This window comes from Montipora foliosa, chromosome 13 (assembly GCF_036669935.1).
Source record: "Montipora foliosa isolate CH-2021 chromosome 13, ASM3666993v2, whole genome shotgun sequence".
Lineage (NCBI taxonomy): Eukaryota > Metazoa > Cnidaria > Anthozoa > Scleractinia > Acroporidae > Montipora > Montipora foliosa.
The window spans coordinates 4,586,918-4,610,337 of record NC_090881.1 but is presented as its reverse complement, the minus strand read 5'-3'; the positions used below and the strand labels follow the sequence as shown (position 1 = coordinate 4,610,337).

Sequence of the window (23,420 nt, the reverse complement as noted above, 5' to 3'; positions counted from 1 at the left end):
CGGTTCAACACAAGCACTACTCAACAATGGAATCTTCTTACCACAGGCTAACAGCAGCTTATCATCTTTAATACAGGCCTTAACTTCTTCATCAGTAGGTTTATCCTCAGGTGGTTGAACTAAACAACTGGCACTCACTTGACCACGCTGCACAGGGTTACCATCCCTACTTGGTCCTCCTGATCTGCGTCCACCTGATCGACAGTTTCTAGCTTCATGTCCCTGCTTACCACATAGGAAACACTTTCTTGTTAGGGTTGGGCAGTTGACAGCTTTATGACCTCGGGTGTTGCACTTAAAGCAATGCAGAGCTGGTGGATTAATCTGCATGTTCTTGGCTTCGTCCCTCTCAGGCTGCACTGTTGGCTTTCTGCTCGCTGAGCTGAACAAATGTTTACCATGAGCCTCCAAGTACTGGTCAGCGATCTTCGCAATCTTTGCTAGAGTCTCAGGTGCCCTTTCTCGCAGGTGAATTGCCAAATCCTTAGGGCAAGAGTCAATAAATTGTTCTTTCACGATCAAGTCCTTAAGACCATCAAAGGTTCGCGCAGTATTCGAAAGCTCTAGCCACCGTAACAGGTATCTGTCCAGTCGCACAATAAACTGCTCCGGACTTTCGTCAACTTCTGGTTTGGATGCTCTAAATTTTCGACGATAGCCGTCTTCGGTAAGGTCATATCTCTTCATTAACGCAATCTTTACCCTGTCATAATCCTTAGCTGCGTCCTCTGATAGACGTGAATACACTTCTAGTGCCCGTCCAGACAACAGAGCACTAAGCTTCGATGCCCATCCATCTTTTTTCCACTTAGCTGTCTCGGCAAATCTCTCGAACCTCTGCGAATACGCGTCCAAATCGTCTTTGCCATCAACAAACGAGGGGAGTTTAGGTGCCTTAGCCCGATCCTCTCTCACTTCAGGACGCCCGTCAGCATTCTCCACAGCCAAACGGGCAATCTCCAACTCGTGTTCTCTTTTTGCCGCTTCAATAGCCTCTTTCTGTTTCAACAGTTCGGCTTCCATCTCCAATTTTCTTAGTTCGCGTTCTTGTCGTCTAGTTTCTCTCTCTTCATCTTCTCTTCTGCGCCTTTCCTCTTTCTCTTCCTCTTCCTTTCTTTTATCCTCCTCAAGCATTCGACGTCTCTCTTCTCTTTCTTCTTGTAATTGCCTCTTTTTTTCCTCTCTTTCTTCCTGTTCCCTCCTTCGTTCTTCTTCCAATTGTCTACGTTTTTCTTCTTTTTCTTCCTCTTCCCTCCTTCTTTCTTGTTCTAATTGTCTGCGTTTTTCTTCTCTTTCTTGTTCTAACTTTTGTTGCTTCTCTACAAACTCGAGCAGCTTTTCTCGCTCCAATCCGAATTCTTTTCCCATCTGCAAAAGCTTTTCCATTTCCCTAGCAGTATTCCACAGCAAAAACACAATATACTCTCTCGTACAGTTCTTCTTACTTTTTCTGTAACTCCTTCTTGAATTGTCCTTTCCTGGTTTCTGTAGTCAGCAAACAAATGAATTCCTCTCCCGGACAGGCCCCCAATGTTACGAGTTCGAATGTTTTGAGGAAAGTTAGTTTGCAACTAAACTGAACGCAGGGTTGTCGGAACAACAACAAGAAGATTTATTCCAAAAATGAACGTAGTTTCCACGAGGTAAAACTCTAAATAACACGTACTTGACAAACTTACACGGCCTCCGCCAACTTGAATAAACACAGCTTCTGTCACACTTGAATAAACACGGCCAACGCCAACTCTCTTTGCTTGTGAAAAACTAGTTAGAAAAACACTCCGCTTGGACTCGTCTACTTATATACTCTGACAATAAACTTCTAGAACTTTCTAAATTAGTAATGAATCTACTTATAGAAAGATTACAAAACACACCGATTTAGAAACGCTTACGTACAAACCTAAATATAAACAAACTACGAACTCTCGCGAAGCTTCTAGACAGTAACGCTTGTCACGCAATACTATTTTTCGTAACACAAATATTGATGCAAAAGTAAATAAATAGTGATACAAAGTTTTTGGGAAGAGCAGAAGGAAGTTTTCTGGACGGTCGATCGAGAATAAAATATTTTGCCATCAGCAACAACATTTATGACATGAAAACAACATTAATTTTTAACCCCGAATATAAAGTTACGATCAGCGACAAACATTCTGGGAGATTTTTGCTATTGTACTTTTGGCTGCACAAGTAAAAGCGCAAAATCGAAAGTGATATCGGATTCAGTGGCCGCCGTGATGAAGTTCCCGCGGTGTGTTTACTCGCGAAACAGTGAAGCATCTGTGTCAAATCATCATTTGACACAGATACCGGGTTTTTGTTTTTGTTAGTTTTCTTTTTCTTTCAAGTGTTATAACGTTTGACAACAAATGTGCGAATTCAACACAAAGATCACAATCGCCCAACTCTTCAGGTTGACAGTCAAAACTTTACTCTCCAAGACGAGATTATTTATCGCCAGGTAGTTCCATCGTTTCGGGGATAGCAGCTACTTTATTATTCATCAGTGTCAGATTTTTTTTGCCGATTTTGGGGGTCATTTTGTTGAAACTCAAGCAAGCTTCCAACAGACCTGTTTATTTTCGTTACACTATACCACAAAAATGCTCCCGTATCACATTTCAACACACGTATGCAAATTTGTTAAGCTCGAAAATTACACAACATGATATTAAAGTTCAAAAAGGCTGGAAATATCTCCGCAAAATCCTTTTCCAGCGAAAAATTAATCGAAACAAACAACATATTTACTATCAGAGGCAAACAAGAGATGCAATTAAATACATTTTTGACAGTTCACATCAAACCCTTTTCGACTCGGAACGCTGACCGTAAATAATGAAGCACAAAAGCGACAACAACTTTCATTCAAATAATTCTTCACTGTCACATTTCCAAATATTTTACACCTTTGCAGACTTGAGTACAAAATACCGGTAAATGTAAATTGTCAGACAACTAAGATGCGACTTGAGTAAACACTGTGATGCATTCTTGTAGGCGTTCGATTCCTTCAATGTTAATATGTTAAATCATAGTAACTATGGTTAAATCCATAAAAAAAATGCTATTTGATTTCCGTGTTTTATATAATACCAAGTTAGTAAAATATTAGAAACAAAGCTCACTTGATATCCAAAGGCGAAAAATGAAATTGTTGTCGAAGACCATTACTCGTCTCTTAAAATCCAGATATTTATTTTTCAGCGCTGTCTTGCTCATCCAATTGACGATCCATTCTTGAGCTCAATGAGGGTATATTTTGTTTAAAGATCCACTAAAACGCCATTCACGTCAATGACTTATTAGTGAAATTTCCAATTGTTATACCGGAAGACTGTGCAGAGTTGAGAACAGGTAAATACAAAGCTGACAAATAGCGAGTCAACTGAGATAACAGATCCACTACATGGATTCCTCCTCTGTCTTTGTTGAACCCATACTGAGTTACCAGAGAACTGTTCATTTGGTTTCAGTGTTGCACAAAACACCACACTTCGCAAAATTTTAGGAAGACAGCTCACTTTGATTATGGCTCGACGGGCGACAGATTGGTGTCGAAGTCCATTACTCGTCGCTTTTAACATTCGACCGCCTGTCTTGTTCAGTATCCAATTCGCTTGCCATTATTGACCTTCATAAGGGTACATTTTGTTCAAAGATCCACTAAAACGCTATTCGCGTTACATGACTTTCGACGCCATTGCCGGTTAAGTTAATCGTTCTACTGTGTCTACCAGAGAAATCTACGCATTTCCCACTACCCTCTCGATCCTAAGAAAATACGCGCAGAAGGCTCTATGCACTAAGACACCACTTAGCAGGGGAGTGACAGGCAAGACTTTTACCGACACGGAAAAAAAGAAAAAAAAGAAAACGAAAAATTAAAAAAAACGACGAAATGAAAGACAGATTCCGACTGGGTTTGCCATAGCAACCCAGTAATAATAGTTTTCAATTCCCGGATTGGATCGGGACACCAACATGGCCGCCATTGTATTGTTTGGGGACACCAACATGGCGGCCGTGACGTCATGTAAATCCAAGAATTGGCCCCTGGTTATGGGCTCCTGAATTGGTCGAAATAACGTTACTGAGCTGATGCTAGTGACGATTAAGACAAGAAAAAAAAAAAACCAACAAGCAAAACAAACTTAGTCGAGCCATTGAAATTTCGTTGAAAGTTCAAGCCTGACCTGGAGTAACGTGTCACTGGACCTTAAAGGTAGTCATGCTATGTATTCAGATTCAGCGTTAATCGCGGTCCAGCAAATTAGGCTTAAAGACCGAGACACTAGTAGACAAGTCGCTCCGTGAGTACTACTTGCAAACTAAGTCGCTGCGACACGGCGCCTGTTTGGTTCACATGCAGTGATCTTGAATGAGGGGGAATGTGAACTAGTTTTCTTATTCAATATAGCAGACCATATGACGCTCTCTTATTGGTTCATTTATATTCTGTCGCAGCGACTTAATGCCGGAAGTGCACACGCTGCGACAACGCTGCATGCGCTAATTTTGTCGCTGCGATCAGTCGCACTAATTCAAACTGGTTTGAATTCGTGCAACTGATCGCACCGGCAAAATGCGACAACGATTTTCAGAAAATTAACCGTGGCACACGAGGCGAATTGTTGCGACGACTTTTCCCGGGGACGTGTCGCAGCGACTTATCGCATGGTGTGTCCCGGCCTACAACGCAGGAGAGGCTCAATCGATTTTAGCTGTCAAATGGAACGCCGTACGAAGACGTTTGTTCCAAAACAGAACAAAAAAATCGATCAGTTCATGAAGCAGTTTTTTCGCGTTCTCACATAAACTTTATCTAAACATGAAATTGAAATTACCTGTCCAAAGAAAGCAACCCTGAAGTACTTGCCAAGCAGTCTTTTTCCAGTGCCCATCACATCAACAACTTTCTTGTAGGCCTGCGCTAGGCTCTCATATGCAATGGACAGGCGCTGGATGTGAAACAATACAATACGCAAGTCAGGATGTATTTTAACTTGTTTATTTATAAACTTCAATGGTTTCCAGACTATTTATGCCATTGTATAGCTTGCCGAAATTTAACAAACACCACTGAGCTCGTTTAAACATACCGCTTCTTAGAATACCCAGAGTCATACCAAACAATGTAACGAAAGAAAAAGTTGGCATCAAATTGTTGAATACCAAATATATACTTGAAGCCCTTCAGTTGTTCTGATCTTTCGAAGAGAAGACGTTGAATGTGGCTCAGTAAGGTATAGGGAGTTTTAGCAAAGACGACTGCTACGGCAACGAAGACGTCATTCCAAAGTAAAACTATCGCAAGTATTTTGCGAATATTCCGTCTTTTTCACCTTGTACAATACGTGCGAACTGTTCTATAAGTGGACGGGTATGAACGGTTTTAAAACATAAAATGAATGGTTCATTGTTACATGCTCTCGTTGTCATCAAAACCTAAAATTTGGTGATTTCATGCACGTTGCTTTTTGGAGTACGGCAAGGAGGTGCCCGGAAATTCGTGCTGCACGTGCAGCATGATTATATTTACTTTTATAACTAATAATTTTCTTGTTTTGAGGCGTTGTCGTTGCCGTAGCCGTCATCTTTGCTTAAATTACATTAATCTGCTTAATTTGATTTTGCGTCAGTGATATCGACACCGTAAACTCAATCAAAATATCCCACGGTGCAAACAAACACAAGCCATGCGAGGTGTTCTAAGAATTCATGACGGATACCAAAGCTCTGAACAAAATCAGTGCAATGAAATTAATTTGTACCTTGATCGAATTTGGATGTTACAATAAGCGGAATCCGCAGAAAGTCTGGTATTTGTAACTGACCTTGCAACAACCTAAGCGATAGCCAAAATATACAAGATGGACACCAACAGTGAACCCCGTCTTACCCTAAAGTCCCTCTCTTGTTCATAGATAGGAATCGCTAGTTTAAACACTTCACCCATGACTTCATACCGCTCCGCTCGCTCGAGATACTTGGCACATTGCTCCAACAAATCAACCAGATGACGCTGAATAAACAACAATGACAGCCAAGGAAAAACTGAGAATTCTAACACAACAAAAAGGCAATTCTTCATGGTTCCTTAAAACGAAACAAAATGTGACCACGTTAACAGCATCCCAAATCAATAGAGTACCCACCATATCTTACTCGAATCACTGAACTAAAAAGTAAACAAACATTTTAATTGACCGCTCTACATAGCCCACTTTCTGGGCCAATGACAGAACAGAACAACAGCGACAACTTTAAGAATAATACCAAATGGCCAGAGGCAAACCAAGTTGCTATTTACAAGTGCAGCCGAGAGATTGAGCCAAGGACTACCACATGCATCAAATTAAACCAGTGGTCGGGACGGGTATTGAACCCGGGATGTCCGGACCTCAAGGGAAGCACTCTAAACTCTGGGCGCTTATCTTCATTTGACAAAATGAAAACGTCATGATCAAAATTGTTCTTCTTCAATTCTGTATGATATGAGGTCTTATTCATTGCTCAGATCGTATTCGTGCGAGAAATTAAAGGAGTGGAAATTCAAGTGATGTCAATGACTCACTGGCCTACAACAACCTTCACAATTTGTTCCTTTCGTCAAAGGAATCTCAGAAAAAACACGTTGTCAAAATTGAAAATTCACACAAGTCAAGACACTAACCACCGTATATCGCTGTTCCATTGACATTCCTTCATCGGTCTTCATAACACTCTCGTCCGCTACTACATTAGGAGACACTTGAGCAAATGCAGCGCAACCAGGGGTATAAGTACCTAAATAATGGATATAAAAAAACACGAATTCGTTAATAGGCATGTGGCGATGGAGTTCTGAAAAAAATTAGTGTACTTTAATAGTCACACGAAAAAGTAGAAGTAATATCCATAGCAATTCGAACTTTAACTTGCTGTGCCGAAAAAAGATGAAGTAACCCTCGGAAACGATCAACATGCTCGATGCCAACGTTACGCGATTCCCTTTTATTTTCTTCAATCTTTCTGTGTGTCGTATTTTACTAGCAACCACATCTCCTCTCAGGGGGGCTATTTACGTTGTATCGTTTCTATAGAAACGATGCGTTAAACGAGGAAACATTAGGGCCGTTTATACGAGAGAAAATAAGCCGCGGCTTACTCTGGCCGCGGCTTACATAAGACGCGAACATCCCGTATAAATGGTACAAAATCTACGTTCACGGCTTTCTCAAGCCGCGGCTGGGAGTTTATACTCGTATAAATAGTTCCTTCCGCGTATTATGTACGCCGCGGCCAGAGTAAGCCGCGGCTTATTTTCTCTCGTATAAACGGCCCCATTGTTGCGGAAGCAAATGTTTTCCAGTTTGCGACCCCAGGAAACATTTGTTGTGGAAGCAAGATTTGCTTCCCGGGAAGCAAAACTGTTTGTGAATTTATTCAGAAAAATTTTGCTTCTTCAGCAAATGTTTCCTCGTTTGCGCGCCGAGGAAAAATTTCGGGAAACAATGTTTCCGTACACAACATTTCCTAGGTTTTTGGGAGCCTTTAGACGATTTTAGTGAATCAAACAGATCACACTTACTTACAGAGTCTACTCAAGAGCAAAGTATATAATTTCACTCAGTCACATGAATCATAGTATACTTGGCGTTTATTAAAACCATATGCTCGTATCCTCAATGTGTCGCTTTCTTTCTTTCGTCAAGTCGCCATGTTGGATTATAATGATTAGGCCTTTTTCGATCTATTCAAATTCAGCCGGAAAGAGAGGTCTAGAGGACAATGACAAAGGAAAGTGGATGATATGTAAATATTTTTCACATTCATTCCAACGTGTTCCTATCGTTTTTGTCCTCACTGCCTCAAGAAGAAGCTGAACATTTGATATTTCGAAAATGGCCTATTAGAAGAAGTGTTACATGACTGAAATAGCCTGCCTCAGAACCATATAAGTTAAACTTGCTACTACCAAGTATCAAATGCATGGAAAACAGATTTCCAGTAAAGCATCGTGTAGGAAAGTTAGCTCATTCCTCAATAAGAATTAATAAGAACTAAACACAATGCTAATAATACTCCCTCTCTTGCCTTCTACTCACAGGCAAACAATTACGTGCTAATCGCTTATGGAAGAGTCAGTTGATTGTCGCATTTTCTGCGTCTTACCTTGTCTCTTCAGGTATTCGGCCAGCAAAGCAGCTGCGTGGATGTAGCAGTGAGCAGTCTGCAACAACAAAACCACAATAAACTGAATTTCCTAAGAAACGTTCTCAAAGACAATAGACAAAGTTCTCAAACAACACAGGAGCAGCCTATGAATATAAAGTGACATAAATGGTTTTAAGAGGGAAAGACCAACCAAAAAGACAATCACTAATCTTTTACCCAAACCTCCTACATGTAACTCCGAGTAGTAAATAGGCCATTTTCAAAATATCAAAATAATATTCAAATTGATAGTGAGACAGTGAGTACAAAAACAATAGAAACACATTGGAATGAAGGTAAAAAATATCTACATATCACCCACTTTCCTTTTTCTTTGTCCTCTAAACCTCTCTTTCACCCTGAATTTTAATCTATCGAAAAGGTTCATCAAGAAGTTTCAGAGTCACGTGAAGAAACAAAGCGGAATTACCTCGGAGAAATTCTCATGACCCTCGTGAACAGCAGCCATGTGCTCTAACCACGTCTCTCGCAATTCCGGAGTACTAGAGTAAGACTTGGCCAAACTGTACTGAAGATCCACTAACATCTCAGGGACATCATCGTATTCCTAGAAGGCACAGTCAATAACTGTGTTTTAATTGGTTTACACAACATAGAAAAAGTTTTACGAAAGACGAATCTGAATTTTTTATTTTTATTTTTAATATAAGACCCTGACGGTTCATAACGAATGACTTGGCTATTCAAATGAGGTTTTCTCGGTGAGAGACGGCTGCTACCCCGGGTTACACACACAATAAGGTAACCTAACAACTATTTTAACTCTTTAAATAATTATGAAAAATGAGGGACATTTGGCCAAGAACCAACCTGTTAAAAGCGGAATATTAAGACCAAATTTCGAAAGATTTGAAAAAAATAAAAACAGAAAGCACGAAAGATTAGGACGAACCTTCCACCTGATTTCCTCTGATGGAAACCCCTTACTAATTTAAATAGAAAAAAACTTCTCTCTAAAGACAGACTACGCTACTGAAGAATTCAGGATTGACGACACTATATGATAAGAAATTAACTGTTTAGAAATTCTTATATTCTCACAACACCTTTTCCATAAACAAAGCTAAAATACACTTCATTCTTAATTAAATTCGACAAAAAAAAACATTCCTCTCAAGTTGCCAAGTTTGCATAAATTTGGCTGAAATCCTAGGATCCTTAATACGCATTTGAAATAAAAAAAGTCAAAGTTCCCGTTATTTCCTAAGGTAGCTTAACTTTATTTTGTTCTTGCTTAGACACCTGAAATAATTTCGCTTACAAGTAAACACAACTATGATTTCCTTTCCTCTTCACAAACAATTAAGTTACGTGAATTTCCCTAACATTCTAATATCTCATTTCCCTTATAAAATGATTTTGAAGTTAAAGTAAGTATTCACTAGAATTGATTCATTTCGCAAAGCATATAAAGCGAACTCGGAATAGACCTACACACAGTCCACTTCACAGATCAGTTAGTGGAGTGGTGAGCATACAGCCGACATCAATTTGAGTTTGCAATCTTGAGTCCTCTTCACAAACTGGGAGGTGAAACTCAAACTAAACTAAGTTTACTTTACGACTACGAAAATGCTAAAATTAAAAAAACAAAACAAAAGAACCGCAGGATTAGAAAGGCAAAAAGGACAAATTACCAGAAACAAAGCTGTGCGTGAACTAGCTGGACTCAGCAGACACGGGGAAGTTACAACTGGAAGAACAGTTAGCTGATGAGCTGCAAGCTCCTCAATCGCATGAAGCCTCAACTTCTTCTTCTTGTCCCGTAACTGCCCGTGTTTATTCCACACCTCGTTTACAATGTCCTCGTAAGAAAGTGTTGGCAAAACCATTCTCAAATTCAGTTTTGGTTTGATAATGTCTGACTTTTACCACGACAGAGGCGTCACAAATTTATACTAATCCAAATCCAAGCTTGTTTGCCTTAGTTGTTTTGTCTCAGAAATGTGAAGGGAATCAGATTTCGTTTAAGAATTGAAACACCACGTTGTCACGTACGCCAAGCAAGAGATACGTTCTGTTGATAAAACATAACTGAAACAGGAAGGACTGCACGGCAACATCACACGTACTTTTCCACTCTCTTGCAATCTCGTACCCAGAGTCCTCGGGCTTTTTGGCCAGCGGGTGAGCGCCCGGAGAGACTCTGGGATAATCGACTCCATTTTCCCAGAAAACGTGGGTTCCGGTCTTATGACGTATGGTTGAGTTTAAACGGAAGCAGAAAAGAGAAAACCGTTAATAGTAGAAATGGCGGGTTGAAAGTGTTTGAGAAACAAGAATTTTAGCCTTACACACAAAGAAACTGGAGAAATGATCATTGGCTTGCTGTAAGAGCAAGTGACGATGAAACCGCTGACGCTTTCGGTGAGTGTATTTTTGGTGTTTCAGCGTACATTTCACGGTACAGAATGCAATGAGAATGCCATCGTGCAAGCAACACGATCGACAATTTTTTTTTTTGTGGAAACGACACAAATGTCCTCTTCTTCTACAAGTTGATGTTTCCGTAATTCTGAATGGCTTCGACAAGACCTTATTCCACGAATTTCTCCTCAAAGAGACTGATGTAATGTTTTCCCACGGTACTTTTGCAACAGCAACAGTAACATTTTTTACCAGTTTTAGCAGCGTGGGAAAATTCCCGTGCGGTATATGACATAATTCAAACCTCGTCGTTTTATTATTTTTGTGATTTATATATTTTTGAGGTAGAAAAAAATCAATCAGCACTGAAACTTGTTTTAGATTTTGAATCTCCCTCCAAATTCTGGGGCTTCCGAATTACTTACCGACTTCCTGTCGGACTGCCATTGTTACGCAAGCGGCCAATCAAAAATATAGTTCAAATCGATTATCCCAGAGTCTCTCCGGGCGCTCACCCGCTGGCCAAAAAGCCCGAGGACTCTGGGTACGAGATTGACTCTCTTGTCACATAACTATTGGGGCTTCCACGAGACGATATGAAGATATCGATATCAAAGCCGCGATACGATACAGTCTCTAAATCGACGCCGCAATACAATAACAAATATCGAGCATTTGTGAGATCGACAACCCGAGGTACCAAAGAGGAAGACCTGCAGCAGTGATTTTAATTTTCATTTTCTTAACATTATAAATGGTTCTAAAAGGGCTAACTAAACTATGCTTGCGCGAGAATTACAAAAAATGTCGGAAAGGGATAGATCATTCTATCTCTCTTTCCAATATTGCCATTCGTATCGAGAGAACAAATACCGTGATTCGCCGATACATAGTTGATTCAAAGCAATTGCATTAAATATCCTGACCAAGTGATATTTGTCGCGATAAACGGCGGTCAATCAGTAAAAAACCTACGATAAAAATAACACCAGAAATCGCTTAAGGCATCATTTAACTATAAACAAACAAAGGTAAAACTTTAATTTGAATATTTTTTCCTGCACACAGTGATTGATTTCACCCGCTGGGCTGGTGAATGGTTAGTAATGATCTTTTCACGCCCTTACCGTTAATTTCTTCTCATTTTACGCACGTACATTAGTAGTACTTTAACCTTTTTTTTTTCCTATATTCGATTTATAATTTTAGACACAGCTTTTGTACTTATGGCATGAAAGGTGACAAAAACCAGACTCTTCCATCCACTGATATAAAAAAACAAAACAAAAAAACCGCCGGATAGGTTAAAACCAAGGTAAAAATAACGAAAGCTTATGCAATCTGTTTGAAAAAAATACAAAACCACAAAAAACCCCTTAAAAGGTGAGCAAAATCACCGATGAACGCGAATAATAATTTCACACGCCACGGTTCTCTGGGAAAAAGGAAATCGCATAATCACATCCACTCCTCGATGGATATTTAGGAAACCTTATGATGACACAAGATTACACATAATATCCGCCGACGTCAGTTGCTGAAAATACAACTCACCCCACCCGTCCACCCTCGTGTTGTCTCCCTTCTTTTTGTAGTTAACTCGACAGGAAAAACTTTCCCTATACCGTAATGCCAATAATGAGACAGAAAAAGAAGAACTGTTTATCCTTGGTCCTACGATACGAAGAGTTCAGATTCATCCATTTTTTGTTGCTTTTCCGGTTATCACGGGGCAAAAGGGCTGAACTAAATGACCAGTCTTCAGGTATAATGTACTACTAATAAGTCAACTCCACCCACAGCCTCCACAAAACATCGTCCACACCAAATTTGCCTGCCTGCCTCCCCAAGTAAAATTACCACGTGATACGAATAAGGGCATTGCAAATGAGCCAGAGAGACAGCAGTTCACCTTCATCTGTGCAGTCGCTTGCAAAACAGTGTGGATCTTCTTCGTTAGATCTTTAACTTCAGAGCAAAATGCTGTATGCTGAAAGTGAAGATAGAAATTCCGAAAGCATCAGCAAAGTGAAATGAAAATGTTCCCGCGGAATCGCGCAGCTTTCCATCATATTTTTCAGTTGTTGTTGCTCGTTCTATAGTGTGTTCTCACTCACGTCATCAGTAATCTTCTTTTTCAACCAAAGCAAAAGAGCTCAAATCCCGGAGGATTAGTTGGGGACACCAATGTCATTGGCCTGATACCCAAAACCAAAACCGAAACCAAACAACAGAAAAAATGGCTTTCACTTAAAAATAAGAGAAGCTGCCACAATGCCTCATATTAGACATTACACGAGGCTACACTTACCACTACGACAACGGAATAATAGCCAAATTTCGATATATTAAAAATTCAGTTTTAAACAAAATATATCACCTCGAGGTTCTGGGGAATAAACTCACAGAAATCCTTATATTTATTCCCCAGAGCCTCGAGATGATGCTTCGAGATGATATCGAAATTGGTCTATTCACTATGAGTAATAATGCAGCAAAGCGGTTTCCAACTGAACGCTGCTATGCCAATCACAATAGGTACTGAAAACAGGACAGGCCAGTTACAATTGAAGGAACGTGCAACCTTATAAGTGCAAGTCATAACGTTGCGTTTTTTGTTTGCATTTTACATTTGAGCGTTAAGTCCACATATAAATGTATTATGATGGAAACCAACCGAGCTGTCGAAGACCATAACCAAACAAACGTAAACTCCAGAAGGACATGACCACAAGTACACAAATGCATAATAAAGAAAGCAAGCTAGAAAGAAATGAAATACTTTCCACAACTTCAATGACCCAATGTTCCGTACTTATACACTAAAATTGTCGTATTCCTACTACCAAAACATAAATTTAAGAACTTAAAAGATGCCCGTTCAAACAAGTGTCAAATTTTCTAAGTGACTTTATTTCAACTTGTGTGAATAAGTAATCACGTACTACTATCCAAAATAGGGAAATTTGGTCCTCTCATGCGTGGTTGAACTGACATAGGTATCGAATGGAGGCTAGTTTAAAATAGTTCCAGTGCAGCTGAGAGAATTAAAAATGGTTCATTAAAACAGAGGATAACTGTTCTTTAGTAAGTGTTAAAATTCCCTGCTAGTAGAGGTCTCTTTTCCTTTTGCGTTCGCTGGGCTGACGAGTACGGGAAAAGACACCTCTGCCATTGGTCGAAACTCACTGTGTTGAGCATGCACGGCGGTTACTTAGCGACCATACCCTTACGTGATACTTCATGTTGTGTGGGCTCACTCAACAACAGCGGAATTACTATAAAGGAATGCGCAGGATGGACGGCGGTTGGATCAAAATGAATGTCGATCCACGGCAGAGGTCTCTTTTCCCGTACTCGTCGGTCCAGCGAACGCAAAAAGAAAAGATAACTTTGTTAGCAGGGACGTATTACATGATCTTGGTCTTACTACTCAAAACAAAATTTAAAAGGGAGAGAGAGAAAGAAACACAAAGAAAAAAAATACCTTCATGCCTTTATCTTCAGCAGCATAATTCTTCAACGCCTGGAGGCAGTTATTGACAGCTGTTCGGTTTAAACCACTAGCCATAAGCTTAGAGACTGCCACAATGACCTATCGATAAATACAGACATAAAAAGCAGATCTCAAGGCGTGACCACAAAGTACACAGGATGGCATAATTGAGGAACTGGTACATCATGATCATCGTCGTAACGCGCAAATGCACAGAGTTAAGGTGAAATGAAACTAAGTTGATAGTTAATCAGTCGGTTTATTAAGACATAATTATTTTCATGGCTCAATTTGACCGTCAGTGACTTTTGACAAGTACACATGTGATATTCCATTACTATCTTTACAGGGCTAGTGCACATTTGTGTCATTCATATATAGTAAGCATGATCAAATCAAATCAAAAGACGTTATTTAACGGGGACACATATTTGCATCTTGTCTACTCTACCATACGGCCCAAGAACTACAAGAGCTCAGTGGACAGAAAGCCCAAATTCAACAACAGTGTTTTCTTTATTTTTATTGCAGCGGAGCTCTACTGTGTCAGCACAGAAAACAGAAAACAAGTTAATTGAATTGATTGTTATGGGTACATCGATCTCAGCAATTAAACAAATGAAGCCACTTTGGCAGCTTGCCTTATTAGTCTCGGCATTCCTATGTTGTAATAAAAGTATTGAATTTAAAAACTCAAACGAAAGACAATTTCGGCGAAAGATGCGAAAATATTGTACAAGAATAACTATGCCAGTGTAGAGAAGACACTGGCTCGCCTCCTCCCCCACTCATGCTCTCTTCCGCCTTCCCCCACCCCGACCCCGAAAACAAACTTAAATGTAATTGTAAATAACTACATAAAAAGATAAATAGGATTGCAGACGATTTTACGTCTCTTTTCAGTTAAATTTAATACAGCAGGGAAGCTCAACATTTCGTAAAATGCAGTGTCTGAAAAAGGAAAGGTAAAAACAACAAAAGCATGCGAAAAAAATGTTCACAAGTTTGCATTTCTCAGCTGTATTTAATTAAAAAGCTGAAAAGAAAAACACTTCGAGTTGCAAGCTGTGAAAGTATTGCTTAAAATCCACTGAGCAGGGGCAAAGGGGGATACTCCACCCAAAATAATAAAGAAATAATAAAGAAATAATAAAATAACAAACAAAAAAGTCAGCTAAAAGCAAAGCATAATATCTTCTAGATTGTAGATCCTGTATGTGGGACCGAACTCCAAAGCAGACTATTCAAACATCACACCAATGACAAAAATCACCTGCCTGCGATTCGGCAAATACAGACAGAGCTTTTTATCAAGATCACCCACGCGCGAACAAATGTATGACAAAGGAGAAAGATCTTTGGTCGCGACAAATGAGTGTGTAATTTCATTCAACACAGGAGGAATGATTCGGTTTAACAGGTGAAGTCGATTTTAAAGCGAACTAGCAAAAATTCATGCAAAGCGGGAAAAATTGGTTCCTAACCTAAGTGGACTAAATTTTCAATTTGACTTTTTTTATTTCCCTGGGAGGACAAATGAATGCTCTCTAAAAATGCTAACAAAATGTTTCTTGTTCAATTGGTATATAAACAACTCACATAGGTGTTCGCGCTTATTTGCAATTTCGCATTAAGAGTTACATAAATCAAGACTTTGAGACAAAAACAGGAAAAGCTATAATACAGCCCTTTTAACCCTGGTAATCTGGAAGCAAAACAAGCCTTACAATTTACTTTTGCATTCAACATACTCCCAGCAAAAAATACTAATTACATATGGGAACATATGAAAGGTGAAGAAGTTTGGAATTTAATCTACGTGAAAGTGAAGATTGACTGGAGGAACTTGCTTTTACTAGCCATTTGTTGTCCTTTTTTTCAAAAAAAAAATGTAGCTTATTTATCTACTCATTTTAATATTTGTTTATGTTGTCTTGCCTTGTTTTACTGGATTTCCGATAAACGACTGCTCATAGTCTCTGATGGTCCATCGAATGAAGCCAAATGTTTAATCTATGAAAACGATTTGCTGCATACGACACGAAGTTGACGATTCAACGTGCGAATTTTAGTTAAATGATTGCTTCGCTCAACATCCACAGCGTAAACTCTTAAAGATCTTTCAAGAGTATTTAAAATAAACGGCTACGAAGGTGTATTGAAACGCCTTCTTTAATTTGCCTTCAAGAAAACCAGAAAAGACTTGAAAAGCCTCTTTAGAAATTCATATTAACCCAGCCAGTCGAAAAAGGCAGCTAAGAAATATCTAAACAAAGGAAACCGAACGACAGAGAACGCTATTATTTACAACATTCCCGAACCTTTACAACAATGAAAGTATTAAAGCAGCAAAAAGCAGCAATGTACACAAAGGATTGATAAGGCCTTTTAGCTGTGATCAGAACCGGAAAAAATGTCTGAATGGCAAACACTGCATAATATAAATGCAACTTAAAAATTACGCTGTGCATTCCACAAACCAGAAGATTATAATACAGGTTCGTTGGACATTCTAAAATAAGCGCAGAATATTGTAAAATCGCACTTACTTGCCAATGGACTCGATCACAACCTTGTGCTCCAGAGAATTCAAAATTACTTCTCATCAGCAGATAAAGAAACGAACAGGCCTATGACGAACAAAGATCCCAGTAGTGAGTATTTCTGAGGGGATGTATGTGTTTTGAAAAAACATATTTGATTGCGCTTAGCTCTGCCATGCATGCATGACATTTACGACAGTTACAAAAATTAACAACACTTAATGATTTCAGGCGTTTTATCTACAATGACTGCTAAAATATCACAAAAACTTAAATTCCAAACGAAAACAAAACAATAAATCCGTGAATAATAGTCAGATTACGTTTCCTTGCCTTAAACCACGTTGTACGACTTCAACGGTCCGAAAAGATCAAAGAAAAAAAAAGCGATGAAACGTCGCTAAACCCTCAAAGCACCAGTTATGTAGGAAGCGAATATATTACAATGTTATTGCCTAAATGACATCTACCCTTTGAGGGGCATTATTTGTGAAATTAAAGCTTGCTTAGAAAGGCTTGCATTGGTTGCTCACAGAAAAAATAAGGTGATGGAAAGTGACAAGTGTACAGCTCTTAAAATCTGAACACACCTGGTTCCGCAGACTTTTTAATTTCGAGTTGCAGCAACTCAGGATCTATTAAACGGAGAGAAAGACAAAAGCATAAATACGAGGTCGATTAAGTCTAGACCATCACAAACCAGAACGAGAGCGAATGTATCGCTGTTTACATGAAAGATGCCATTAATATACGCTTTTAAAGATCATTTCCGAACTTAAGCCATTTAGTCCAGAAGTCGCTTATATCAGGAGCAAATGAAATGTGCCAATTTTCAGGAGTGTTGCATTGAAAAAGAAGAAAATAAACAAGGAATGGAAAGCTAAAACTCCGGCAGTGCTCACAGTAAAAGATTTCAAATACAATACATAAAAATAGAATTACTGTGCAGAGTACATTTAACAATTATTCCACCAGCGCGTGCTCGACATCAGACAATAGAGGAAGCGATTAGTGGTCCATTTGATTAAAAGCATCGGCAAATCCTTATTTCTAAAGGTAAAATGTTGTTTCCGATAAAAAGTTAATCAGATATTTCAAACAATTAGATGCACGCTAAATTTAATAAGTGAATAAGCTTCATGGAGTGTCTCCCTGCTTAACATCACTCAAGTCTACGAACAACCCCTCCTGTAAAAACTACCTGTGACGGAAACCAGTATTAACGTTAACACTATTGGCCCGTTTATGTATTCGAATCAATCACCTGGCAGTATGACCACTTCTGATAAAAGTCCTCACACAGAAGTCAGAAGTGCAATAGACAATCTACTCGCACCCAAGATTATGGACACCACCTGGAAGGCGCAAACCCGGTAGACCGAAGAACACTTGGCGGAGAAACATCATCTCTCAGCTTGAACAACTAGATATCACCCGGGGCGAAGCGCAACACCTTGCACACAACCGACAAAAGTGGAGGCGATTGATACTGGCCTTATGTCCCACCGGGGTCGAAGAGGCCTAACTAACTAAGTCTACGAATACAGACAATTAACATAAAATAGTGTCCCTATACTCTGCTCACGAAGGAGAGATTAACAGCTGCATTTAACCCAACCTTAATGTAACGCTAACCGAAACACTTCCCTCATTGTTTGAAACAAGTAGCAAAATGGCTTGGACTCACGTTAACAGGACTTGACGAGTTAGGGGATATTTACATGAGACCGGCATGAATTCGTATCGGCCTTCATACACTTCTTCTTATGCGTTTACATGAGACCGACCTGACTTCGTCTCGGTTGCGGAATTTCAAGCCAGGTATGCTTTCGGGTCCGCCATATATATATTTATTACACAAAAGATATCACTTTGTCCCGAAACCAGGCACCAAGCATTTTGTCCCGGTTTCATGTAAGCCGCTGCAAAAATTTCATACCGGTCTGAGCTCGTTCGGTCTCATGTAAATAACACCTTAGATACTATATGAGAATTGGTCGCGGCTCTAATTGCGTGCATTTCTGGACATAAGTGACTTTAATGTGACTTTTCCCTGGTGGAACATCTCAGCCAATCCACTTGGTGTCAGAAAAAAGCTAATTCTGACGAGTTAAGACTGGACTATTTTCAAGGAGCAAGGAGTTTATCGAACAAAACTCTGAAAAGAGTGTTATCTCTAGCCTGCTTCAATTAACTTCTTATACTAAAAAAAGATAAAAATACAAATGAAGTTGTGGGCTTCTTCAAGTTCAAGAAGTTTTTGCTTGGCAGAGAATGGAGGGAGGGGAGCGAAAGGAGGGGGGGGGGTGGGGAGAGGAAGGGGGTTATAACCGAAAAGAAAAGAAACCCAAACTGACGAAGTCGGCAAAAACCGTGCAGTTGAGCCATACATGTTCAACGGCTTGGAGTGGGCTTATCGCTTATCGTCAAAGAAACTTCTGGCTGAACTTCTGTTTACAGGAAGATGGGCTACAAAGCAAGAAAATCCAGAAAGCTCCTGGCCAGAGTGACAAAATTCCGTGCCTCCCTGAACAGGGAATAGTCTTCTTTTTTTTTCAAAATAAAGGAAAATTCTACGTACCTCGCGACAAAGATCCCCACAGTAACTCGCACTTCCCCTGTATAAAGCGGCTGGAAACTGTGGGTAAGGTAATGAAAGATTGATGGAGAATGTCAAAGACAGAAATATCACAAAGAGAAGGCAAATCCCCATTATCGAGCAAGCGGCTCCGCTTATTTCACTTCCGTTAATAGTCAAGCAACCGCAACTTTCACTGCAATTCCGAGGAATCTGACCTACAAGCACTACGCGCCGAACTGTGAATGCACTTTGGCTTCCATCAATCAAATTTCCGAACATAGCCTCGAAGATCGACTCCGCCTTCGAAAAGTGAACTGGATTTTTTGTTTAGTTCACAGCTCCAATACCATTATGATATCTTTTTAGAGGTTCTTCAGTAAGAAGATTGGTACAGATTCCGTCACTTTTCATCGGCGTCGAGTTCGAATGTACGAATGAACCGTGGGAAAGATGCTGATTGGTAGATTACGTCACGCATCAATTGATTTCGGCGTCAACTCTCGGCTTGGCGTCGGAAGTTTGATTGATGGAAGCCAAACCGAAGTTTGGCCGTGCCATCCCGAAGAATTATGAAAATTGCAGTGGGTCTTCTGTCCTCTCCGTTACTTCTCCTTAAGTATATTTTCTTGGCAGACCTGTTTTGTTACACACCCAGAACGAGTAAAAGATAATAACAGAAATGCAGACACAATAATCGTGTTTTTCCCCCTCCCACAATGCTGATGCTAACACATTGCAACCACCTTGACGATCAGACATAGTTTGACGGTACTTTGGTCGGAAGAAATTTGAGTGCAGCTTTAAAGGTAACCTTTACGGCTAAAATGAATACACGGGTGAAAGTGACTTGAAAGTGATTCAATGACGACGTTCCACTCCACCGCTTCCTGTTAAGATTGCACCAAATTGCCCGCAAATTGGCAAGCTAATTCGAGAAGGCTGAAAATCACACGTACTGCGCTGCGACAAACCGAACTAACGAGAAATCGTCACAATTATTCCAGATGGCGTCTCCGCGAATTTTTGAAAACAGAAATACGGTAAGCAATTATGATATTTATTTACTTGGTTACAAATGCATTCTTCGAAAAAAAAAGGGTAAATAAATTTGATTGTAAACATTATTTAAAGAGGTTTGAAGGCACTTTTTGACTGGTTCCATGTAATATTAATCACACCTGGAAAATAATGAACGATTTGATCTTCAACCAATAAATGTGATCATTGAAAGTGTGGCCGTTCTTTTGTTTTCCAGCCGCTTATTATGCAACTGAGAGGGGATATTTTTTCAAGGATACCCTAGCAACTAACACTGGGTTCATATCGTTCTAATGGAAATACAAGTGATCAAGTTGGAGTCCTATAACCATCACATAAGACTTAAAATGAGACACGATTTCAACAAATGGTTATGTACAGAGAGAAATGAAACTAGACAGGACTGAAACTACCACGCAACCTTGATCGGCACTTGGCCACGCTACTTATAACAGTGTATACTGACCTTGTTGATGTAAGATCTCAAGCTTGCAAATACATGTCTCATCATGAATTCTGATTGGGGAATCTGAAGGAAGCTCAACAGTACACTAAACACCTGATAAGGAATAATAATAATAATAATAATAATAATAATAATAATAATAATAATTTTTAAGAAGCAATTCATTCTGGGATCTTTAAACCAACCAAAACACAAGCCACCCGAATTTCCAACGTAACCATACTCAAATTTGAAAGATTTTCCAGGCGAAGAGAATGAAATTGTCAAGTTTCCACAACTTTCCAGGTTTCCCATAATCACAAACAACCCAGCACTATGAGCCTTACATGATTTTATGAGAGATTTCAGGAGACGATTCAGGGGAACGAGTTAGTAACTAAACATACCTTCTTCATCAAAATATTGTCACCCTCATCTTGCTCCAGCTGGAACTAAAGCAGACAACAAGGCCGTCAATTTATGTATTCTTGGCTAGCACTCACGTGATTAGCAGGCCATGTGGTGTACAAAACAAATGCAAAATGTCGCTCGCGTTTTGCATAATACTAATGTTCAGTACACAAACATGGCCATAAGTTACAAAATGCATGAAAAAGTTCATGCGATTTTTCCATCGCTTTTTTTCCATAGCAACTTCCACTCTATAACCTATTTATGCAGCAAGGTTCCCATAAGGGTCTCGCCCAAGGTTTACTTTTTGGCGAGCGAAACGACATCCCAGTGGAGAGCTTAATAAATATTAACAAATATTAATAAAGCCAATTAAATGCTTAATGAATCTTGCAGGAGACCCCAACGATGGGCTTACTCAGTAGCAGGTTATGAACTGTAAAATTTGGGATTGGTGTTTACGGGATACAAATGATGCATATAATATTACCCAAATAAACAAAGCGGGGTGTGAGAGCTGGGACTTCGGGTTCCACGTCCTGAACCCTCGAATCAGTTGGTCACGTTGCCTTGGCAGTAAGGAACTTAAGCAGGAGACGTCTTTAAGCCACAGATAGACACCGGAAGTAACCATTTCTGTGCCTATCACTTTTTTCAACTCATCATCTCTAATACAGAAAAACATACTTAGCAATATAAAAGTGGTAGAGTCAAGACAAAAATTAATAATGAGAAAGGGGCTTACCGTTTTAAGCCCCCAAATACGACTGACATTCGTTCTTTCACTTACCTTAAAATGACCGCAAAAGAGTTCAATCGTATCTAAAACAATCAGACCAACTTCGTTCGCCAGATTACCCTCCAACAGGACTCTAGTTTGAATGTCCATATTCAAGCCTAAAGAAGACAAAGAAGGCAAAGTGTGTTACCCAGAGAAAGAATGCTATGATTTAAAACAAGTCGATTCAGCATAACTACAAACTTTATTCATCAGGAAATCGTCAGAGCCTAAAAATCTTCCAAGGTGTTTGAATCTTGCGGATCGAGTTCACCATTCACATGTTATATAATGTTGCGTTATAATCTTTCTACATTAGGTGGACTCGAAAGCCTTGTTGGAGAGGACAACATTTTGCGCAACTGTGGCGAGTTGCACTCGTCACGTTTAATTTGATTGGTTGCATAACTCATTGTACAATAATAAAACGATAACTAGTGATCCAGAATCCGATGCAAGATGGTACCTGTGTCCCCGTTCCTCGTGATTCCCTTTCTCACCAACAGTTTTGTGACTTACACTTCTGGTGCCCGTTGCTCGAAGCCTGGTTAGCGCTAACTGTTGCTTAAGAGGTATCAAAACCTATAGGTTTCCATGGGGTTTAACGCTGATGAGCGCTAACATAGCAACCCTGGCCTGATGGCTACAAACGTTAAGGAAAAGACCGATAGAAAGAAAGAAACCTAACGGTTGCCAACCACCAGTAGTAATTCATTTCCAAACGAAGTTTGAAAAATTAATGGTGTAGCGATGGTGTAGCGATGGGCACAAGAATGGGACCTAGCTATGCCAATCTTTTTGTAGGATATGTTGAACACCAATTTTTTAGTCAGTACAACGGCCCCAAACCTGAACTCTACGGCCGTTACATCGACGACTGCATCGGCGCTATTTCATCCAGCAGAGAAGAACTCGATCAATTTATAACCTCCGTCAACTCTTTTCATCCGGCTCGTAAATATACCTGGGAAATTTCGGAAACTTCATTGGCTTTTCTAGATATCAACGTTTCTATTAGAGGCAACGTGCTATGTACTAGTGTGCACTACAAACCTACTGATTCACACAGTTATTTGTTGTATTCATCGTCACATCCATCACATGTCAAGAACTCCATCCCTTATTCTCAATTTCTTAGACTTCGACGCCTATGTAGTGATGACTCCGATTTTTCCAGCAAATCAGAGGAGATGTGCCAGTTCTTCGAAAAACGTGGCTATCCTGTCTCTGTGGTCAAAGCGGGCCATCATCGCGCCCAACAATTTGATCGACCTAAGCGATCTGTTAAGATCACCGATCGTTTCACATGTACCTCCGCAAATGTCATTTATTGCATAACCTGCACGTTATGCAATAAATTATACATTGGTGAGACAGGTAGACGACTAGGTGACCGATTCCGCGAACACCTTCGCGATGTTGAGAAGAATGACAAGGATGCATCCAAGCCAGTCGCTCGCCATTTTAATCTGCCTAACCACTCCAAAAAACACATGGCTATCTGCGGCCTTTTCCTACATCTAGGTACGACGGAA

The 23,420-nt window shown here is 39.8% G+C and overlaps 2 protein-coding genes and 1 long non-coding RNA gene across 4 annotated transcripts in view; 1 reads left to right on the top strand and 2 right to left on the bottom strand.

The window, feature by feature from the left end:
• LOC137983842 (dedicator of cytokinesis protein 9-like) overlaps positions 1 to 22,004 on the bottom strand; it is a 32,773-nt gene extending 10,769 nt beyond the window's left edge. Inside the window, exons 1-13 of the mRNA XM_068831016.1 lie at positions 21,898 to 22,004; positions 21,104 to 21,148; positions 20,718 to 20,810; positions 19,214 to 19,270; positions 17,223 to 17,267; positions 16,639 to 16,719; positions 14,081 to 14,188; positions 12,506 to 12,583; positions 8,636 to 8,773; positions 8,164 to 8,221; positions 6,683 to 6,795; positions 5,909 to 6,031; positions 4,854 to 4,967 (exon numbers count right to left, since the gene is read on the bottom strand). Coding sequence (XP_068687117.1) covers positions 4,854 to 4,967; positions 5,909 to 6,031; positions 6,683 to 6,795; positions 8,164 to 8,221; positions 8,636 to 8,773; positions 12,506 to 12,583; positions 14,081 to 14,188; positions 16,639 to 16,719; positions 17,223 to 17,267; positions 19,214 to 19,270; positions 20,718 to 20,810; positions 21,104 to 21,148; positions 21,898 to 21,996 — 1,152 coding nt within the window. The 5' untranslated portion in view covers positions 21,997 to 22,004. The remainder of the gene's footprint in view (positions 1 to 4,853; positions 4,968 to 5,908; positions 6,032 to 6,682; positions 6,796 to 8,163; positions 8,222 to 8,635; positions 8,774 to 12,505; positions 12,584 to 14,080; positions 14,189 to 16,638; positions 16,720 to 17,222; positions 17,268 to 19,213; positions 19,271 to 20,717; positions 20,811 to 21,103; positions 21,149 to 21,897) is intronic.
• The window catches only part of LOC137983869 (uncharacterized), a 498,488-nt gene that overhangs the window by 126,201 nt on the left and 348,867 nt on the right, over positions 1 to 23,420 (top strand). The window lies entirely within an intron of this gene.
• LOC137983858 (dedicator of cytokinesis protein 9-like) overlaps positions 1 to 23,420 on the bottom strand; it is a 265,413-nt gene that overhangs the window by 11,710 nt on the left and 230,283 nt on the right. The gene's annotated exons all lie outside the window — the stretch shown is intronic.